General features: G+C 39.5%; 2 protein-coding genes across 5 annotated transcripts; both read left to right on the top strand.

Annotated features, from left to right (window-relative positions):
* Nucleotides 1–764: 764 nt before the first annotated feature.
* LOC143543718 (lysine-specific histone demethylase 1 homolog 3-like) lies at nt 765–16,721 on the top strand. 4 transcript variants are annotated; one of them, XM_077035977.1, is made up of 8 exons: nt 765–903; nt 1,026–2,622; nt 2,706–4,685; nt 4,767–4,860; nt 10,103–10,539; nt 15,482–16,171; nt 16,234–16,308; nt 16,383–16,721. In XM_077035977.1, the coding sequence occupies exons 2-8, from the start codon at nt 1,087–1,089 to the stop codon at nt 16,455–16,457; spliced, it is 4,887 nt and encodes a 1,628-aa protein (XP_076892092.1). In that variant the 5' UTR covers nt 765–903; nt 1,026–1,086; the 3' UTR covers nt 16,458–16,721. The 4 variants fall into 4 exon arrangements, with proteins under 4 accessions (XP_076892092.1, XP_076892093.1, XP_076892094.1 ...); XM_077035978.1 differs by having other exon boundaries at nt 781–933; XM_077035979.1 differs by having other exon boundaries at nt 781–2,408; nt 2,481–2,622.
* A 1,599-nt stretch (nt 16,722–18,320) lies between these two features.
* Nucleotides 18,321–20,567, top strand: LOC143543717 (V-type proton ATPase 16 kDa proteolipid subunit-like). Its single transcript, XM_077035975.1, has 3 exons — nt 18,321–18,488; nt 19,045–19,330; nt 20,203–20,567. Exons 1-3 carry the CDS (start codon nt 18,407–18,409, stop codon nt 20,333–20,335), a joined length of 501 nt encoding a protein of 166 aa, XP_076892090.1. The 5' UTR covers nt 18,321–18,406; the 3' UTR covers nt 20,336–20,567.
* The last annotated feature ends 432 nt before the right edge of the window (nt 20,568–20,999 follow it).

Below are 20,999 nucleotides of genomic sequence, written 5' to 3'. Positions count from 1 at the left end.
GATGTTTTCATTATCCAAAAAAATAAAAATAAAAATATCATCACATCATTATCCTCTTCAATTGTTGATCATATTCTATACATTTTCACACAAATTAACTTGATTATAGAATTGTCCTAGACCAACATTTTTTTAAAGTAATAAAATGGATTCGTAAAGATTTCATGAAGCTATGCTCTACTCACAATGAACTTGCTAATTTGTTATTACCCCCTAATCCCCAATGCAAAAAAGATCCGAGGTACCAAGGAGAGTCACCATAAAATGCCTGCCAAAGCTAGTTTTCAAGAAATTAATTTTTACATTTTTCTAATCAGATTTAGATTTTTAGTTATTGGTAAATTATCTCATTTATTTCTATACCAGTTATGACAACACTATATTTCATTAAACTCGCTATTAATATCCACTCGTCATCGCTAACAAATATTTAAAAACCGCGGGAAAAAAAAAGCTAAAACAATAACAATCCTTTCCATATAAACCCTTAAGAAACCAAATCACATACTTCGTTACATCATCTGTCGTCACTAACAACTTAAAATATTAAAAAACAGAACAAGACTAGTCACCTCAACACCTAGCATATATATTTGAAAAATCTACATAATAAATGAGTTACCAACAATATTAATCCCAAAATCTCCTCTCTCACATAAAACATATCTTAAACATACATTTGAAATTCATAATACAAAAAATAGCCCATAATAAATCATATTATTATTAGCCTAACCCCATCCTCTTTCAAAACAAGAACAATTCTTTTCTTCAAGTCATATTATTTCTTTCTACGAAACAACCCATTTCAGCTTTTTCATGAATAATAATAATTTCTCTCAGTCTGTTCTTGCTTTCGGACGATGAACTTATGTACACCCGTTTATAGCTCTTAATCTGCAGGTCTGATTGCTAGTTCTGTAGTTAATACTCGTAAAATTCTCACCTTTTGTTGTGTTTATATAATTATATGTATGTATAGGCCAATTTTTACGCTGCATAATGCCTAATTGTTGAATTGACAGGTGTTTTGATTGAAAGATAGTTTTAATATTGTGAGTTGTTGAAGAAATTTGAGGTTTTTGTATGGGATGTGAAGGTAAGAATCCTGGATTAAATGATCCAAATCAAGGGTTGTTGGGAATTGGGATGGATAAGGATATTGGGTTAGGGTTTGATAAAACTAGGGTTGAGAAGATGGATGTGGAGGTCAAATTGGACAAGAGAAGGTTTGTTGAAAATGAACTAGCGTGTGATTCGGATGATGATGATGACGATGATGATGAACCGATTGGATCGCTGTTGAAGGTTAAAAGTAGGAGGAACCCTAAAAAGGCTAAGGTGGAAAGTGGTATGGATGATACATTGGCTGCTTTTAGGAAGAAATTGAAGGGCCCGAAGGAGTCTAGGATTTGTGTTGCGGAAGGGGTGGATTTAGATACTAATGTGAAGAACATGGATTTGAATACGGTGGCGAAAGAACCGATTGTTAAGAAAGACAAGGGTTCTAAAAGTAAATCGACAAAAGAGAAGGTTTTGGATGATCGTCTAGAAGGTCCCTTATCGGATTATTTGCTTCAGAAATCTAAGAAGGTGTCAAAAGTTAAGCAAGTTAAAACAATGCAAGCTTGTAATGATGGAGTCGATCAGAAGCCGAATGATCATGTCACAGTTGAGGCTGCAGAAGATGAAAGATTAGCAGAAAACCCTATTAAAGATTCTATTCAAAATGATGTTTTTAAGGACGATTCAAAACATCCATCATTTGAGATAACAAAGTTGACCCATGATGTATCTGAAAGTGAGGTTCATGAAGAAAAGATGGATCAGAAAGTTTCACCAAGCTTGTTAGTACAAAACGAGACCATGGACCAGGGTTCGAACCTGTTTCAAAACGGTTCACAAAAGGAGAATGCATCAACATCAGGTGGTGATAGTCAAAACCATGAAATTGTTTCAGTTGCTTCACAAAAGGAGAGTGCATCAACATCAGACAGTAGGTTATCTCCAGTGTCATTAACCGAATGCAATAAACTTTCAGATGAAAATGAAGCGTCTGCAAGTGAAACTGAAACAAAGTCAAATAAAAAATCAACCAGCAAGCGGGTCGTGAGACAGGCTAAACGACATAGGCATGATGACATGGCATACGAGGGTGACGCTGACTGGGAAACATTAATTCATGAGCAAAATTTTCTTGTAAACCATCAAGATGCAGATAAGGGCCCGTCAGTTAAGTCAAAGAGAAAACTAGATTTCTTGCAAACCGTTTCAATGGAGTCAGAAAGTGGAGCGGTGGCTGCTGTTTCAGTTGGGCTGAAAGCTCGTTCCGCGGGCCCCGTTGAGAAGATGAAGTTTAAGGAGTTACTGAAACGCAAAGGCGGCTTACAAGAATATATAGAGTGCAGGTTCGTCTATAAATTTAAATTCTTTTGCAGTTTATTTTTTGAACTGGTTTTAGTAATTTTGTTTTGTTTCAGGAATCATATTTTACATCTTTGGAATAAGGATGTAACGCGCATATTACCTCTTTCAGAATGTGGAATATCTGATACTAATGTTGCGGATGAGCATCCACAGGCTACTTTGATTAGGGATATCTACTCGTTTCTTGATCAATATGTGAGTTTTGTAAATTACTTTACTTGCTTATAAACTACAATCTAGTTTTAATTTTTACATAAGTTTCTGTTTTTATTTAACAGAGTTACATAAACTTTGGAGTTGCTTCTAAAAAGGAGATATCAGATGGTGGTGCTAAGCCCAGTTTCAGACTTTCGGGAGACAACAATGATGGAATTTCCTTTATTCTAGGTAGAACTAAAAATTATGATACCTTGACAGATGAAATTAATACAGTTACAAAAGTTAAGGACACTGGCATGTCAGATTCACCCTCACCATGTGAATGTTTAGAAAATAACGGTCATAGTGAAAAATTGCCAAATCATCCTTATAAAGTAGAGGATTCGGTTGATCAAAACGAGCCGACTGTGTGTATGCAGTGTGACGATTTAGAAACAAAAAAGAAAATCATAGTAATTGGAGCGGGTCCAGCTGGATTAGCCGCAGCCCGACACTTGACCCGCCAGGGTTTCCACGTGACAGTGTTAGAGGCCCGTGATAGAATCGGGGGTCGGGTTTTTACAGACCGTTTGTCTCTTTCAGTTCCGGTAGATCTTGGGGCTAGTATCATCACGGGTGTTGAGGCTGATGTCACGTCTCAAAGACGGCCCGACCCGTCTTCGTTAATCTGTGCACAATTGGGCCTTGAGTTGACCGTTTTGGACAGTGACTGCCCACTTTACGATACTGTAACGGGTCAAAGAGTTCCTCCCGATTTGGATGAAGCTTTGGAGGCTGAATACAATAGCTTGTTAGATGACATGCAGTTGGTTGTAGCCCAAAAGGGTGACCGTGCAATGCAAATGTCACTCGAAGAGGGCTTAGAATACGGGCTTAAGGTCCGGCGAGCCAGTCCCACTAAAATGGATTCCGAGAAGGAGATATTAAGCCCACTTGAAAGAAGAGTTATGGATTGGCATCTTGCTCACTTGGAATATGGTTGTGCTGCTTCACTTCAACAGGTGTCACTTCCTTATTGGAACCAAGATGATGTTTATGGTGGATTTGGTGGGGCCCACTGTATGATCAAAGGCGGTTATAGTGCTATTGTTGATTCACTTAAAGACGGACTACATACCCACCTCAATCATATGGTTACCGACATTTGTTACCAACAAGAAGACGAATTACAAACAAAAGTCAAAGTTTTGACCAAAAACAGTAAGGTTTTCACGGGTGATGCAGTTTTGGTCACGGTCCCGCTCGGGTGTTTAAAAGCCGAGACCATAAAGTTTACCCCATCATTACCCGAATGGAAAAACTCTTCCATTAAACGCCTCGGTTTTGGTGTTCTCAACAAAGTTGTTTTGGAATTCCCGGAAGTATTTTGGGATGAGTCGGTTGATTACTTTGGAGCTACAGCCGAAGAAACCAATCAACGTGGGTGGTGTTTTATGTTTTGGAACGTTAAGAAAACCGTTAACGCACCCGTTCTAATAGCATTAGTGGTTGGAAAAGCAGCAATCGACAGACAGGATTTAACCCCATCCGATCACGTAACCCACGCGTTAGCGGTCCTGCGAAAGCTTTACGGTGATGGGGCAGTACGTGACCCGGTGGCATCGGTGGTGACGGATTGGGGACGGGACCCGTTCAGCTATGGGGCGTACTCATACGTTGCGGTCGGGGCATCCGGTGAGGACTATGACACGTTGGGCCGGCCTGTTAACAACTGTTTGTTCTTTGCGGGTGAAGCCACGTGTAAAGAGCATCCTGACACTGTTGGTGGGGCAATGATGAGTGGGCTACGTGAAGCGGTTCGTATAGCCGATATATTAACGACCGGAAACGATTTTACAGCCGAAGTAGAAGCAATCGCTGCTGCAAAGAGACATTCTGATAGTGAACGGAGTGAAGTTCGGGATATTATTAAACAACTTGATGCAACCGACCTCACAAATGTTCATAAAAACTCTTTGTTACAGAATATGTTTTTGAATGCAAAGAGTCGAGCCGGTCGGTTGCATCTTGCTAAAGAGCTACTGAATCTTCCTTCTGATTTTCTTAAATCTTTTGCTGGAACGAAAGACGGGCTTGCAATTCTCAATTCATGGATACTCGTAAGCCCCAATTAAAAAAATAAAACCCGGAAATGAAAATATGTTAATGAAGCTATAACTTATTATGCCATCTTATTACAGGATTCAATGGGTAAAAACGGGACCCAACTGTTGCGCCAGTGTGTTCGTCTTCTCGTGCTTGTATCTACTGATCTACTTGCAGTTCGTCTTTCAGGTATATTTGTTTATTAATATATTAGCAAGTTACTCTTTTCGTTCTTTGATCGAAAATTGTGTGTTTTGTTCTTTGTCTTTGTTAATCACAATAATCATCCTTTATGCTTAGGGTTTGTCACGGATGTAATCTTTTCAACTAACTTCCGTTAAAATTTGTTAGTTGTATTTAGTTATAATTAGGGTTTTAGCCCATATAGTTGGCTAAAGCCCATGGGCCTTTTATGGGTTGATAGATAGGGTTTATTTGTGTATAAATAGATGTAGTTGTTTATGTATTTTACACACCTTCAAGTAATAAACATTACTTCACTACAACCATCTTATTCTTTACATGGTATCAGGGCTACGGCTCTCGATCCAAACCCTAGCCGCCATCTGATCTGAACCATAGTCTGACCAGCCCGCCCGCTACCAGATCTGAAACGAGCTTTAACCTCGTTATACCTACTGTTTTGTCACGAAATCTTTTTTCGAGACACCTCCTATCATCACCGCCGCCACCATCGTAACCAGCAACCTCCGAAACATCATCCGTCAAAAAATCGCCGCCAGCCGCCGTCACTGTCTCCCACGCGCCGGCGCGTGTGGGCGCATGACTGGTTTCCGGTCACCGGATTTTTTCCAGATCTGTTGTTTTTTACTTCCGAAGCTTCCTGTGTTGTTAGTTTTCTGATACGACAACCTTTTTCCGTCTGTCTCGGTTATTGTGTTCGAGTTTTGTTCAAACACTCCAGCTACCAGATCCAATGGAAGCCAAAAAGACCACTGAAAGTCAGATTGCTCTAGGTATTATCAACTACTCTGCCGTCCTTCGCATTCCCGTTAAGCTTGATTCAAAAAATTGGGGTTCGTGGAGTCTCTTTGTCCAAAAGTGTCTTGAAAGTATGGACAAAGACGACCATCTCACTAAACCACCCCCGGACCCGATTACCAAAGAATGGAAAATTGATGATAGCGGAATCCTAATGGCCCTATGGAATGCTATGGATACACAAATCCTTACTATTGCTCAAAACTTTTCCACCGTAAAGGAAATGTGGGATCACCTCTCTTCATCCTTTTCGGCTAAGGAGTCTATCTCTCATGCTTATTCTGTGGTTCAAGCCTATGGTCGGGCCGAGCAAGGTGATTCTACATTTACCGACTATTTCACATGATTTTGCAAACTCCGAGATGAGCTTCGCACTATGTTTCCACCCACTACTGATTTGAAGATTCAGGAGGAGCGAAACGCCAAGATGGATGTCATGACCTTCATTGCCGGGATATCACCTAAGTATTCAAGCGCCCGACCCCTACTGTTGAGCAACTCCGCTGCTACATCTTCAGTTGCATCAACCTTTCATCTGTTACGGGAAATGTATGGTCCTGGTGCAACTCTACCTCCTACTGATACATCTACTTGTCGGGGTACTGGTCGAGGTTCTCATATGACCTACAAAAAGGGTATTGGACGGGGCGGTGGTCTTGTTTGTCACTATTGCAAGGAACCGGGTCATACGAAATGGGACTGCCCGAACCGCCCTTCTGGAAGTCAGCCACCTCCTCGTCCCAAAGCTCGTTTGGCTGCCGCTGGTGAGACTTCAGATCCAACCGCCACTCCCACCTACACAGTTAGCGAAGAAGACTACTGTCGTCTCCAGCAGCTTCTAGCCTCTCAGACTCCTGCTCCTACTCCATGTGCCAATACGGCCGATTCAGGTACGCTTCCTAGTCCTTCATCTTGGATTATTGATTCGGGTGCCACTCATCACATGACTGGGAACTCGGGTATTCTGTCCAACCTTAATAAAGTCTCCCACCAACCTGTTCGACTGGCTGATGGGTCTTCCTGTCCTGTACTGGGGGTTGGATCCATTAACACCTCATCCAACTTAAACCTCTCGTCTATTCTATATGTTCCTAAATTTCCCGATAACCTTTGTTTGGTAAGCCAACTTACTAAACAACACAATTGCTCCGCTAAATTTTATCCTACTCACTGTATCTTTTAGGAACTAGGGACGAACCGTCTGATTGGCACAGGTTTTGAATCTGGAGGCCTCTACCGCTTAACCTTCCCGTCAGGTCCTACATGTTCTATTGCAAATGCTTCAGTCAAGGAGGACCACTGTCGGTTAGGTCATCCCTCTTCAACGGTTATGAGGCAAATGCGTCCAGATTTACCACTTTCGTCTTTTAATTTTCATTGTGAGTCGTGTCAACTTGGTAAACATACCAGGCGTCCCTATCCCCCTAGAGTGTCTAATCGAGTCAGTTTTTGTTTTGAATTTTTTGCATTATGATGTATGCGGGCCTTGCCCTACCAAATCTACTTTGGGTTTTGAATATTTTGTTAGCTTTATTGATGACTATTCTCGCACTACTTGGATTTATTTGATGAAATCTCGTAGTGAGGTTTTTTCCATATTTCAAGAATTTAATGCTTATGTTCAAAATCAATTTAACACCACCATTAAAACTTTCCGATCCGATAATGCTAAGGAATATTTTTCCACCGACTTTTCTTCATACTTAAAAAACAACGGCATTATTCATGAATCATCATGTGCATATACATCTCAACAAAATGGTGTGTCCGAACGTAAAAATCGTCACCTATTGGATGTTGCTCGCAAACTCATGATCCAATCACGTGTCCCTCATCGTTTTTGGGGAGATGCCGTTCTCACAGCTGCATATCTGATTAACCGCATGCCCACACCCGTTCTTCATGGTAAAACACCGTTTTCTGTACTATGTCCCACCGGTACTCCTTTTCCTCTCGCACCTAAAGTCTTTGGTTGCGTTGCCTATGTTCATGACCATCGTCCGAAAACAATCAAACTTGATCCTCGAGCCCTTCGTTGTATCTTTGTTGGTTACTCACGGGTTCAAAAAGGGTATCGGTGCTATAGCCCATCTCTTCACTGATACTTTACTAGTGCCGATGTCACTTTTAATGAGTCCTGTCCTTACTTTCATGAGTGTTCCACTCTTGTTTCTGACCCGTTTCCTGACCTCGATATACCCACATCTCCCTTCATCCCCACCATTCCTGTGTCAATTCCTTCTACCGATCCAATCTCTACTGATTCTGACCCACCGACAGAATCTCCACCACTGCTTTTCACATATGCTAGGCGAGGTAGGGGTCAAACATCAACGACACTTGATTCACACCCTGGCCACGACCCCGAAATACCCTCCGATACTCCGTCTACATCTGAGCAATCCACACCTCTCACTAATACATCCTTACCCGATCCAACAACCTCTGATACACCCGTTTATGATCCTCCTGGTGCACCACTTCCCGATATACCTATTTCCTTTCGCAAGGAACCCCGGAAATGTACTAGTTACCCGATCCAGGACTATGTTGCCTACACCCACTTGTCTCCTGAATCTCATGCGTACACCACTACCCTTGATTCCTACCCAGGATGGAGACAGGCTATGGAAGATGAAATTGGGGCTCTAAAGTCCAATCATACATGGGATCTTGAAACACTTCCTAAAGGGAAGCGTATTGTTGGTTGTCGTTGGGTGTTTACGGTTAAACTACACCCAGACGGCTCCTTACACCGGTTAAAGGCTCGGTTGGTTGCAAAAGGGTATTCTTAGGCATATGGCAATGATTACGATGAAACCTTCTCTCCAGTTGCTAAAATGTAATATGTCCGTATTTGTATCGCTCTTGCTGCCATTAATCATTGGCCGCTCCACCAGCTTGATGTCAAGAACGCCTTTCTTAATGGTGTTCTTGAGGAGGAGGTATATATAGAGCAGCCCCCAGTTGTTGAGGATGAGGCCTCGAAAGTTTGCAGACCACGTCGTTCTCTATATGGTCTTAAACAGTCTCCCAGGGCATGGTTTGGTCGATTCTCTAGTGTTATGGGACAGTTTGGGATGACTCGGAGTGCCTACGATCACTCTGTCTTCTTTAGACACCAGAAAGGAAAGAGGATTATCGTAGTTGTTTATGTGGATGACATTATAATCACAGGTGACGACGAGGTCGGGATCACCGAACTCAAGCAGTTTCTTCAGTCTCAGTTTCAGGTCAGCGACTTAGGTCGATTGAGATATTTCCTTGGCATAGAAGTATCTCGCTCTCCACAAGGAATACTTCTCTCCTAACGAAAGTATGTCCTTGATATGTTAACTGAATGTGGCTTACTGGGTTGTAAACCTGTTGTTACCCCAATGCTTCCTACAAAGAAACTCCTCCCAAAGGAAGGAGATCCAAAGAAAGATCCTGAGCGATACAGACGGTTGGTTGGTAAACTTAATTATTTAACCGTCACACGATCGGATATCTCCTTTACTGTCAGTGTTCTGAGCCAATTTATGGTTGCACCATACACCGGTCACTGGGATGCTGCCCTTTGTGTCTTAAGATATCTTAAGACCTCACCTGGCTTGGGTATATTATACTCCGATCAGGGTCATTGTCGTGTGGGTGCCTTCACGGAAGAAGGAGATGGTCGGATATCAGGGTTCTCAGATGCAGATTGGGCAGGTTGTCCGATTTCTCGACGATCTACCACCGGATATTGTGTGTTTGTTGGAGGAAATCTTGTATCATGGAAGAGTAAGAAGCAACACACGGTTTCCCGGTCGAGTGCCGAATCGGAGTATAGAGCCATGGCAGATGTAACATCAGAGATGATATGGGTTCGTCGTCTTCTCAGAGAGCTCGGGGTTGTTTCTAATGACTTGATGAGGTTATACAGTGATAGTCAGTCAGCCATTCACATAGCCAAGAATCAAGTATTTCATGAGAGGACAAAACATATTGAGGTCGACTGCCACCTTATCAGAGATCGAGTAGTAGGCACACAAACTGATCCTCCTTCCATTCAACCAGTTCATGTGAAGACAAATTTTCAGCTAGCAGACATTCTAACTAAACCGCTCTAGAAAGCTCAGATAGATTTTATTTGTAACAAGTTGGGCATGATTAACATCTATGCTCCAACTTGAGGAGGAGTGTTAGTTGTATTTAGTTATAATTAGGGTTTTAGCCCATATAGTTGGCTAAAGCCCATGGGCCTTTTATGGGTTGATAACTAGGGTTTATTTGTGTATAAATAGATGTAGTTGTTTATGTATCTTACACACCTTCAAGTAATAAACATTACTTCACTACAACCATCTTATTCTTTACAAAATTTAAAGTCGACTTTTATAAAATTACTTTTTGCCCTAACAAAATAAGTTGTAATTTAGTCATCAAATTATGATGCCGAATGTAGGTATTGGGAAAACTGTTAAAGAGAAGGTTTGTGTGCATACGAGTCGGGACATACGTGCAATAGCAAGCCAGCTTGTAAGTGTATGGGTTGAGATATTTAGAAAAGAGAAGACGACTAATGGCGGGTTGAAATTATTAAGGCAATCGAGTGGTGCAGATGCTTCCAAAAGTAAATCTAATTTGGCTTCTGGGAAACCGCCACTTCGTGCACATAATGCTTCATTTGATAATAATAGAGGTGTGAAGGGTGTTTCTGCAAATTTGCATAATCGGAAAGGTGTTACAAAGGCTGAACATAAGCCGTCTAGCTCTCAAGGTTCAGCAGGAAAACAGAATTGTAAAGAGGAAGATTATAAAGATGTACCATTGTCGGAAGAGGAACAAGTTGCTTTTGATGCTGCAGAAGCTGCCCGTGCTGCTGCTCTTGCAGCTGCTGAGGTATGTTTTCCATGAAACTGAAATAACCGGGCCCATTACTGAAATAACTGACTAGTAATTGAACTGAACCCAAAACTGATGGTTTGGTTCCATGTTTATTCAAAAACCAAACTTCTAGTTCGGTTTCAGTTTTGCATGTACCGAATACCAGAAAACCAAACCATAGAAACTAAGTGAACCCAACCCAAAGCTAACTGTTTTGTTTTATGTTTTTTCAAAAAAACCGAATTTTGGGTTTGGGTTCGGTTTCTGTTTTGCATGTATTTGAAACCGAACCTAACCCAACCCCAAACTAATTTTTTGGTTTTATGTTTTCCCAAAAACCAAATTTCAGGTTCGGTTTTGATTTTGCATGTACCCAAAAACCGAGTCATAAAAACCAAACCCTTCAATACCAAAAGACCGACTTTTGTTATTGAATTTATCGATTACAACTTTTATGGAAAAAATAATAAATGTTGTAGCCCAAAACATTTAGGCCCAAATGTGTAATGATCAATTAATCATAACTAAATATTTAGGCCCCAGTATTGCTGAATTTGTTGTAGGTTTTTATTGCACTAGGCATCCTAGGGTTTCCTTTGCACCATCTAAGTGCTTAGTTTAATTGGTGTGTGATTGCATCAGTCTTCTGACTGATCTGTGTGTGTACACTTGTGTGCTTCATTACGCTTGAGTTAATATACTAGTTGATAAAACTAGTTAATATACTAGTTAATATATTATTATTAGTTTTTGTTACTACTACTATTATTATTATTATTATTATTATTATTGATTTGGTGTTCTATTGCTTGTGTTTGTGTGATTAGTTGCACTAGGCATCCTAGGGTTTCCTTATTGCTGAATTTGTTGTAGGTTTTTATTGCACTAGGCATCCTAGGGTTTCCTTTGCACCATCTAAGTGCTTAGTTTAATTGGTGTGTGATTGCATCAGTCTTCTGACTGATCTGTGTGTGTGCACTTGTGTGCTTCATTACGCTAGAGTTAATATACTAGTTGATAAAACTAGTTAATATACTAGTTAATATATTATTATTAGTTTTTGTTACTACTACTATTATTATTATTATTATTATTATTATTATTGATTTGGTGTTCTATTGCTTGTGTTTGTGTGATTAGTTGCAACCATAGAGCGTAGGAACCATGACTATTACCTGAGACCATGTCCTGAATCGAGGGGTGTAGGAAAGAGTAAAGATAGGGAGCGTATATTGCGTTTGGCTTCTTGGAATGTAGGAACATTAAATGGTAAGTTGTTAGAATTGGTAGATGTGCTTAAAAGACGTAGGGTCCAGATAGCATGCCTCCAGGAGACTAAGTGGAAAGGACATAGAGGGGCTGAGTGTAATGGGTATAAGTTGTGGTACTCGGGGTCTGATGGAGCTAGGAATGGAGTGGGGTTTCTAGTGGCTAAGGAAATACACACTAGTGTGGTGGAGGTGATAAGACATAATGACAGGATTATGGTGTTGAAACTAGTACTAGGAGAGGAAGTAGTGGCAGTAGTCTCCGCCTACGCGCCTCATGTAGGCCTAGGGGATCAAGAAAAGAGAGAATTTTGGGATTGCCTAGACGCAGTGGTAGGGGGCATACCTAGGGGGGAGAGGATTTGCATAGGAGGTGATTTTAATGGACACATTGGTAAGGCTAACGATGGTTTTCAAGCCGTACATGGGGGTTTCGGTTTTGGTGATAGGAATGAGACCGGAACAGATCTTCTAGAGTTTGCGGTGGCACATGACCTAGGTATTATAAATTCTTTTTTTAGGAAACGAGATTCTCATTTAATCACTTTTAGCAGTGGCGGACGCGACACGCAAATTGACTACCTTTTGATGAGGCGAGGAGACCGACGTTGGTGGAAGGACTGCAAAGTCATACCTGGGGAGGCAGTTGTGACTCAACATCGACTACTAGTGACTGATATAGCCTTCAGAAATAAGCTGACTGTTCGAGAGAAGAAAGGTACACCGAGAATTCGATGGGGAAATTTGAAGGACGAAAATCTCCTACTGTTTAAGGATAAACTCATACTGCATACGCGGGCTCGACTAAATGGGGACTCAACTCATATATGGGAAGCTATGGAGACAAAGATCATCCAAGTAGCAAAGGAGACTCTCGGGGTCACAACAGGAAAGTCAAGTGGGCATAAGGAGTCTTGGTGGTGGAATGACGCAGTGCAAGACAAGATAAGGGACAAACAAGGATGTTTTAGGGAGCTAATGAGGTGTACGAATGAGGAGGAGCGAGTGGAATTGAGGGACAACTACAAAACGGCCAAGATAGAGGCAAAGAAGGCAGTGGCGGAAGCAAAGAAGGCGGCCTTTAAACGGATGTATGAAAGCCTGGAAACAAAAGAGGGGGAACATGCTATGTTTAAGATTGCCAAAGCCAGGGAGCGTAGAAGGCAAGATCTAGGACCGGTGAAGTTCATAAAGGATACAGATGGGCATGTACTGGTCAAGGAGCAGGACATCAAGCTAAGATGGCAAACCTACTTCCACAATCTCTTTAACAATGGGAGAGCTTACCAAGAAGAACATGACAACACAAACTTTCAACGACAACAATCGAATAACTGCTACTGCCGACGGATCACACGAGAAGAGGTAAAGGACGCACTTAGGAGGATGGGAAGGTCTAAGGCGGTTGGCCCAGACAACATACCCATCGAGGTGTGGAAGTGTCTGGGGGAGGAAGGAGTCATGTGGTTAACTACTTTGTTCAATAGTATTCTCAAATCAGGTAAGATGCCAGACCAGTGGAGGAGCAGCGTTGTAGTTCCTATCTATAAGAACAAAGGAGACGCCCAATGTTGTGATAACTACCGAGGAATCAAACTACTAAGTCATACTATGAAGCTATGGGAAAGAGTGATTGAGGTTAGACTTAGACGAGAAACTCAGGTTACGGTCAACCAATTTGGCTTCATGCCGGGGCGTTCCACCACAGAGGCAATACACCTTATAAGAAGATTAATGGAAAAGTATAGGGAGAAGAAGCGTGATCTACATATGGTGTTTATTGACCTAGAAAAGGCCTACGACAGTGTGCCACGACAGGTGCTCTGGGAGTGTTTGGAGGGTAGAAGAGTGCCCAGGAAATACATAGAGATAATTATGGATATGTATACCAGGAGTGAAACAAGTGTCCGTGCGCCAGTGGGGGATACTGATTTCTTTCCTGTAGAGGTAGGTCTTCACCAGGGGTCAGCGTTGAGCCCGTTTCTTTTTGCAGTAGTCTTGGATGAGTTGTCAAAGTCGATTCAGGGGACTCTCCCGTGGTGCATGATGTTCGCAGACGATATTGTGTTAATTGCTGAGAAAAAACAAGATCTAAACATGAGGCTTGAGGAGTGGCGAACAACCTTAGAGACAAAAGGTTTAAAGATTAGCCGATCTAAGACGGAGTACCTACACTGTGATTTTGGTGAGATAAACGACAGTGAAGACGCACACATCACAATTGAAGGGCAGGTGGTCCCGCAGGTAACGAAGTTCAAGTATTTAGGATCATTTGTACAGAGCGATGGGGAATTAGACAGTGATGTGACCCACCGAGTTCAGGTAGGATGGTGTAGATGGAAAGCAGCCACAGGTATATTGTGCGACAAGAGTTTCCCGACTAATCTGAAGGGAAAATTCTATAGGGTGGCAGTTAGACCTGCAATGCTATATGGAACAGATTGTTGGGCCATCAAGAAGGCACAAGTGCGGAAGATGGAGGTAGCAGAAATGAGAATGCTACGTTGGATGTGTGGGCACACAAGGCTAGACAGAATAAGAAACGTTGTGCTTCGCGAGAGAGTAGGGGTGGCGAACATAGCAGACAAGATAAGAGAGTGGAGATTGAGATGGTTTGGACATGTAAAGAGAAGACAGACGACGAATCCTGTTAGATCCGTAGAAAGCATTACTATAGAGGGGAGGAGGGGTAGAGGACGACCGAAATTGACTTGGGATGAGAGGATCAGGCATGATTTGATAGACCTAAATCTCTCCGAGGACATGGTTGAGGATAGGAATTCGTGGAGAAGTAGGATTAAAGCTAAGGATTCCTAGAGAGAATTGAATACCTTAGGGCTTAGACTTAACTTATTTAGGTCACTTACCATAATGGTATTTCCCTTACATATTTTATTATTATTATTATTAGCTTTTATATTGCGGTTAAACTGCGACCTTATTATTAATATTATTATAATTAGTAGTAGTTTTTTTTTTATATAACTGTTAAACTTTTTTTTTTTTTTTTTTTTTTTTTTTTCATACACATGTTCTTAGAGCCGAGGGTCTCTCTGGAAGCCACCTCTTTATTCCTTTGGATAGAGGTACGGTGTGCCTACATCCCACCCTCCCCAGACCCTACCTATAGCTCTGCTGTCGGTGGGATTTTACTGGGTATGATTGATTGATTGAAATATTTAGGCCCCAAAGTTTCAGGGCCAAATTCTTTATTTTGTGCCATTGTGAATTTCGAAGAAACTGAACTGAACCTGAAAAAGATGAAAAAACCGACTTTTGTTATTGAATTTATGGTTTATAACTTTTGGTCTTGAATGTTGAGTAATTTGTAGAAAATTAATAAATGGCAGATCCCAAAAAATTTCGCCCAAAATGTGTAATAATCATTAATCAACAAAAAAAATTTAGGTTTACAGTTTCAGACCCTAATTCATTACTTTGGGCTAGTTTTTTCCCTTTATGCCCAAATAGCAATACTGAAAAAACGAACCCCTTGTGAAAACCGAAAACCGAAGCTGAACATTTTGCAAATACCCAAAAACTGAGTTTTCAGTTTTTGGTTTGGTTTGAGCCTAAAACAACCTGTACCGACCATTAGTTTTCCTTTTGTTTTTTATATTCTTTATACTTTTATTAAATAAAAACAAAGACTAAATGGTGAAACCGTCAATTTGTGTATAAACATACAGGCATATGCATCATCTGGTGCCAAATGCAGCACACCTTTGCAGCTTCCAAAAATACCATCTTTTCACAAATTCGCGAGACGGGAGCAGCACACCCAAATGGACGAAGCCAAGTTCCATAAGAAGCGGGCTGGCGGTGTTACAGGGCGCCAGGATTGCATATCTGAAATAGATTCTAGAAACAGCAGAGTACGGGACTGGTCAGTAAACTTTTCTGCTGCTGGAGTCAACATTGAGACCTCCAGAACATCAGCAGTTAACCGTTTACACTCGAACGAAAACGCAGGCCCGGTTCGTTACAAAGAGCACTCAGGTGAAACCACGGGTGTTGACCACAACATATTCACTAAAGCATGGGTTGATAGTGCGGGCCCTGACTGGATAAAGGACCATAATGCAATTGACAGATGGCAGTCACAAGCGGCAGCTGCTGATTCTGATTATGATTATCATCATAGAAGTATGCATGCAGTCAATGATGAGCATTCAAACAGGCATGATAGATTGGCCAATGACAGCTCAGCTTCTCATGTTACTGAGAACCGGGAGTTGGTTAGTAATCAACCGCGCGGGTTGGACAAAATTAAACAATCGGTTGTTGATTATGTGGCATCGCTTCTTATGCCTCTTTATAAAGCGAGAAAAGTTGATAAAGAAGGTTACAAGTCGATAATGAAGAAAACCGCCACCAAGGTTAGTCATATCATGTAAATACAATATTATTTATTATCAGTTGGGTAATTTGGTAATTTCAGGTCATGGAGCAAATTACTGATTCAGAGAAAAAGATGGCTGTAAATGAGTTTCTTGATTTTAAACGCAAAAACAAGGTGTGCATTTGGATTTTTTTTAATTATCATTTATAGTAATTATTTCTATATCATATATCAATTTGTTTTTGCAGATAAGAGCATTTGTGGACAAATTAATTGAGAGGCATATGGGTATGAAGACAGACGTGAAATCTGGATGTTCTTGAAGATAATTGCTTCTAAAGATTTAAGAAGCTAAAATAGAAATAAAACTAGGTGAAGAGACCAATTATGGAAGTCTTCCATGGAAGTCTTCCTTTGACTTTTGTTATGGGTTTTTTACAATTGGAAATTGTAATTTAGTTAGGAAGTGAAAACCCATTTCTGTCCCTTCTTGAAATCTGTACAGGCTGGTTGACCTTGTGGCAACAAAGATTATACAAGAGTTTTCTTACAAAACAAAGTCTCATTTCATTTTTTTTATTTTCTTATTTTCTCTTTCTTTTGGTGATTTTTTATTACTTCACGGGTTTGCAAAAAGGACGGGACTTGAGACCTTTTTGGGTGCTCATGAAGCTTTTCTTGGCCGTCTTCGGAGCGTTGTTTGTGTTGGTGATGAAATCATTAGAAATGTGGTACTGGTGTTTGGGATGTTGAGGTTATGTTTTGATATGCTTACTTGCTTGTTTAATGAGTTTTGCCAGGAGAAACATGATACATGGAAGCCGTTTGGAACGCTGTGATTCGAATATCCTTTTGATTTCTTGGTTTAAGTAGGGGTGAACATTCGAAACCAGTTTGGGATATGGAACCGGTTTCTAAACTGACCCGATTTGGGCCACAACAGTTTTGACTATCTTTGACTCGATTCGATTTGGTTTGGTCCCTATAGATTTAAGGTTTCCAATAGGGTGTGCACATGCAGGTTTTGGGTTCAAAGCGAATTGAAATGAGTTTGTTTTAGTTTCACTGAGAGAAATTGATGTGAATCAATGACAATGATAATAATCAATTGGGCCATCCCTTAACGGTATTTTAGTTATGTTTTTGCCTAACCCCCGGTATAAGTTTGACAAAAAAAAATAATGTTGGTTGTATAGGGGTACGGCATCAAGTGATACTTGTTCTGATTGTCTCAAGTGTATATCCGCTTACTTGAACCATATATTTGACATGATTTTTGTTTTATCTGGACCATTTTCTAATAATGCTAAAGTAACTTCATTAAATGGTAAGTAAACTGATTTATGTTTTCTATGTTGTGAACTTATCTCTAGGATCTATATCATACTGACAATAATGATACATTTTAATTCATCGCATATAATTCGTTGTAGTTAATAGCTTAAAATTATATAAAAATTAGAACGGTAAAAAATGTATTTGAAAATACCAACTTGAACTTTTCTCGTTAACAAACAACTAACTACGAGAATAATACTTGATGGGTATTGTCATATTGGGAGGAGTGTGATTTATAAGATGTATCTTTTATTGATATCCTAATTATGTTGGCGGATAAAAATGTCTTATATAACTTAATAAAAGTGGTTGTTGGTAAACAATACCAACCACCAATCAAAGTGGCTAATGCTGGTGTTTTTTAACTTGGTTACGCTGGTTCAATTCTCACACACACCTCTTCCCAGTTTTTTTGAATACATTCCTCTATTTTTTATCTTCTTTTTGATTCGTTTTGATTTTATTCTTCTTTTTGTTTAGTTGTTTATCATTTAACTAAATTATTTTTTAAATTAAATGCTATATTACAATCATAATCTCGTAGATGTTAAACAAGATAAAGTCGGTTTATTCTTTTACGCACATCAGTTTCTATAGCAAAAGATGGTACCTTACCGATACCATAACAAACTGAATCAATCCCGGTCAAATTTCCACGGAGTTGTATACCCCACTAGTTAGGTTTATAATCGATAACCAGACATGTTTTATTTCAAACGAAAAAGAAAACCACAAGTTTAGGGACTGAAGTTAAAAGAAAACAAATAGTCTAGGGGGGCAATATTATCAATCCAGTCGAAAGATAATAAACAAGGTGATGAGCGAAATCCACGTACGTCCCGTAAATAGTAGCATTTCTCTTGAAGTTTGGAAAACATAATTAATCCTCAGATCCGATCAAGTTTTGTGTAGATCTGCAATCAATTAATCAATCATGTCTTCTTCAACATTCTCCGGCGATGAGACTGCTCCCTTCTTTGGCTTTCTCGGTGCCGCTGCCGCCTTAGTTTTCTCCTGTACGCTTTATTCCTATTATTCATATTCATCGATCTAACTTCTAGATCTATTTATAAATAGATCTTGCAACGTAAATATTATTAGGCGTTTCAAATCAATTAGTTATTTATTTATTTTTATTTTAGGTTAGAATCTGAATTGAAAACTTAATAGAGCCTTTTGGATCCTATGCCGATATATCGCTTATCGGTCCCTTGATAAAATATCGGTCAGCACCGGTCGGTATTGGATCGATATCAGTGTTTAGTTATTAATCTTTACTGTTTAATGTTAGTGTTTTAAGTCTTAATCAGTTCCTATTTGCCACAATTGTTAGTGTTTTGAAAGTTGCAATAGGTTAATTATATGAATTTTACATGATCTTAAAATTACCAATATCCGATATTTTTCCACTTTAACTGCGTAGTTTGGACCTACGGGTATCAAGGTGTTGGATATACGCTTTGCATTTTTTTAAATGACGATAGTTTTAACTCCTGTGGAGAGATAAAGTGTGTGAGTTGTCGTTTTAAAAAAATAAACAAATTGACGGTAACTACATGTTGTTATATGTAGGCATGGGGGCGGCATACGGGACGGCAAAGAGTGGTGTTGGAGTGGCGTCAATGGGAGTGATGAGGCCGGAACTGGTGATGAAGTCGATTGTGCCGGTGGTTATGGCTGGAGTGTTAGGTATTTACGGGTTGATTATAGCTGTGATCATCAGTACCGGAATTAACCCAAAGGCGAAATCTTATTATCTTTTTGATGGATACGCGCATCTTTCTTCCGGTCTTGCTTGTGGCCTTGCTGGTCTTTCTGCTGGTATGGCTATTGGAATTGTTGGTGATGCTGGTGTTAGGTATATTTGTTTGATCCTTATTTCTCTAGTCTAGATTTGCTTATAAGTATTTCATTGTTATCAATTAAGTAGTTGTTGATTCATTTTTAGTTGTAGTATAATGTGGAACTAGGGGTGTAAACGAGCCGAGCTGCTTTTGAGCTACTCTAGATAGGATCTTTAATAATATGAACGAGCTGATCTTAAACGAGCTTGATCCCGAACTTCACATATCAAGCTCGAGCTGGCTCGCAAGCCTAAATGAACTTTTTATTTGTTATATTTATATAATAACTATTATTATTATTATATAAACATGTTACTAAAATAGTAAAATAAATATTATATTATATATAAATATACGGGAAGGTTAACGTACAAACGAAATTAACGTGCTAAACGTGAGAATCAAGTAGAGTAATTATCAATTACTCAGAGTAATTATATATACAAGTAGAGTAATTATGTAATTATCATAGAGTAATTGCATAATTACTCTATGATGTAATTACATAATTACTCTACTTGTATATATAATTACTCTACTTGATTCTCACGTTTAGCATGTTAATTTCATTTGTATTTGATCCAAACCCTATAAATATAATTATAAATATATATGTAAATTGTTATAAAAATATAGAAATAAAATATTTAAATAATTGATATATAATAAACGAGTCGAGCTCAAGCTTGACAACCTACTCATGAGCCAAACTTGAGCTTTAGAGTTATAGTTTTAAACGAGTCAAGCTCGAGCTTTCTTAAATTAAAACGAGTCGGCTCATTCTACACAATTAATCCAGTAAACTTTGTGGCCTGTAGCAACTGATTTGATGAATGAAGTGTTTTATCTGACATGTATTGATGAAAGTTTCTAATTTGTGTTACAGAGCCAATGCACAACAACCAAAGCTATTTGTTGGGATGATCTTGATTCTCATTTTTGCTGAAGCTCTGGCTCTTTATGGTCTAATTGTTGGCATCATTCTTTCTTCTCGGGCCGGTCAGTCTCGAGCTGACTAGAAGGGTGGCTGTTATGATGGATTATCTCTTGGCGATGGTGGTGTGGTGGTTGAGCTGCAGACATGATCAATTATTTGGTGGTGATACCTTGGCATATGGCTATGCTCTTCTAGTAGGTTTTAGACCAAACTCTAGCTCTTCTCTATAATAAGATTCACCTCCTTTTTGTTATATACTGGATAAATATTGCACATTTGTCGCACATTTGTTGGTAACTATTTATTTTGTGGTCGAGTTCTGTTTTAGTCAGATGGCAAGCAAACCAGAAACCTGAAAGATTCAACAAGGGTAATGGGAATTCGTTTTAAAAAGTTTCATGGGTATGGAACTGGTATGGGATTAGGTCATACTAGGCCCAATCACCTGATACATAAGTACTCGTTTACCCAAATCATGCCCGTAAACATTTTTTTAAAAGTTTTTCTTACTACTTTCTTGTCTTTGGTAATAGAATAATGAATAATCTACCAGGTTACTAATATTTAGCTTTTATATTTCTAATTTTTTGTTATAAAGTTATATAAAAAATAAAATAGTTAGAATTGTATTTTGGAATATGAACGGGTAATTTCTAACAAACTAACAGGTGTATCACCCTTTTGCATGAAATTTATTTACATGTATAAACATGTACTCTTGTTGGAACAAATTTATGCATATAGTC

This window comes from Bidens hawaiensis, unplaced genomic scaffold (genome assembly GCF_021521415.1).
Source record: "Bidens hawaiensis isolate Kalapana, Puna unplaced genomic scaffold, B.hawaiensis_p1.1 tig00013251_1, whole genome shotgun sequence".
NCBI classification, from domain to species: domain Eukaryota; kingdom Viridiplantae; phylum Streptophyta; class Magnoliopsida; order Asterales; family Asteraceae; genus Bidens; species Bidens hawaiensis.
The sequence above is the reverse complement of the archived record's forward strand: the minus strand, read 5'-3'. Positions and strand labels throughout refer to the sequence as shown.

Excerpts from the sequence above, each read along its gene's own strand:
- LOC143543718 (XM_077035977.1), top strand. The coding sequence starts at position 1,087 with ATGGGATGTGAAGGTAAGAATCCTGGATTAAATGATCCAAATCAAGGG. Across the intron at positions 16,172-16,233 it reads TGAAGAAAACCGCCACCAAG|GTCATGGAGCAAATTACTGA; the intron begins GTTAGTCATATC and ends TGGTAATTTCAG. Across the intron at positions 16,309-16,382 it reads ATTTTAAACGCAAAAACAAG|ATAAGAGCATTTGTGGACAA; the intron begins GTGTGCATTTGG and ends TTGTTTTTGCAG.
- LOC143543717 (XM_077035975.1), top strand. The coding sequence starts at position 18,407 with ATGTCTTCTTCAACATTCTCCGGCGATGAGACTGCTCCCTTCTTTGGC. Across the intron at positions 18,489-19,044 it reads TGCCGCCTTAGTTTTCTCCT|GCATGGGGGCGGCATACGGG; the intron begins GTACGCTTTATT and ends TGTTATATGTAG. Across the intron at positions 19,331-20,202 it reads GTTGGTGATGCTGGTGTTAG|AGCCAATGCACAACAACCAA; the intron begins GTATATTTGTTT and ends TTTGTGTTACAG.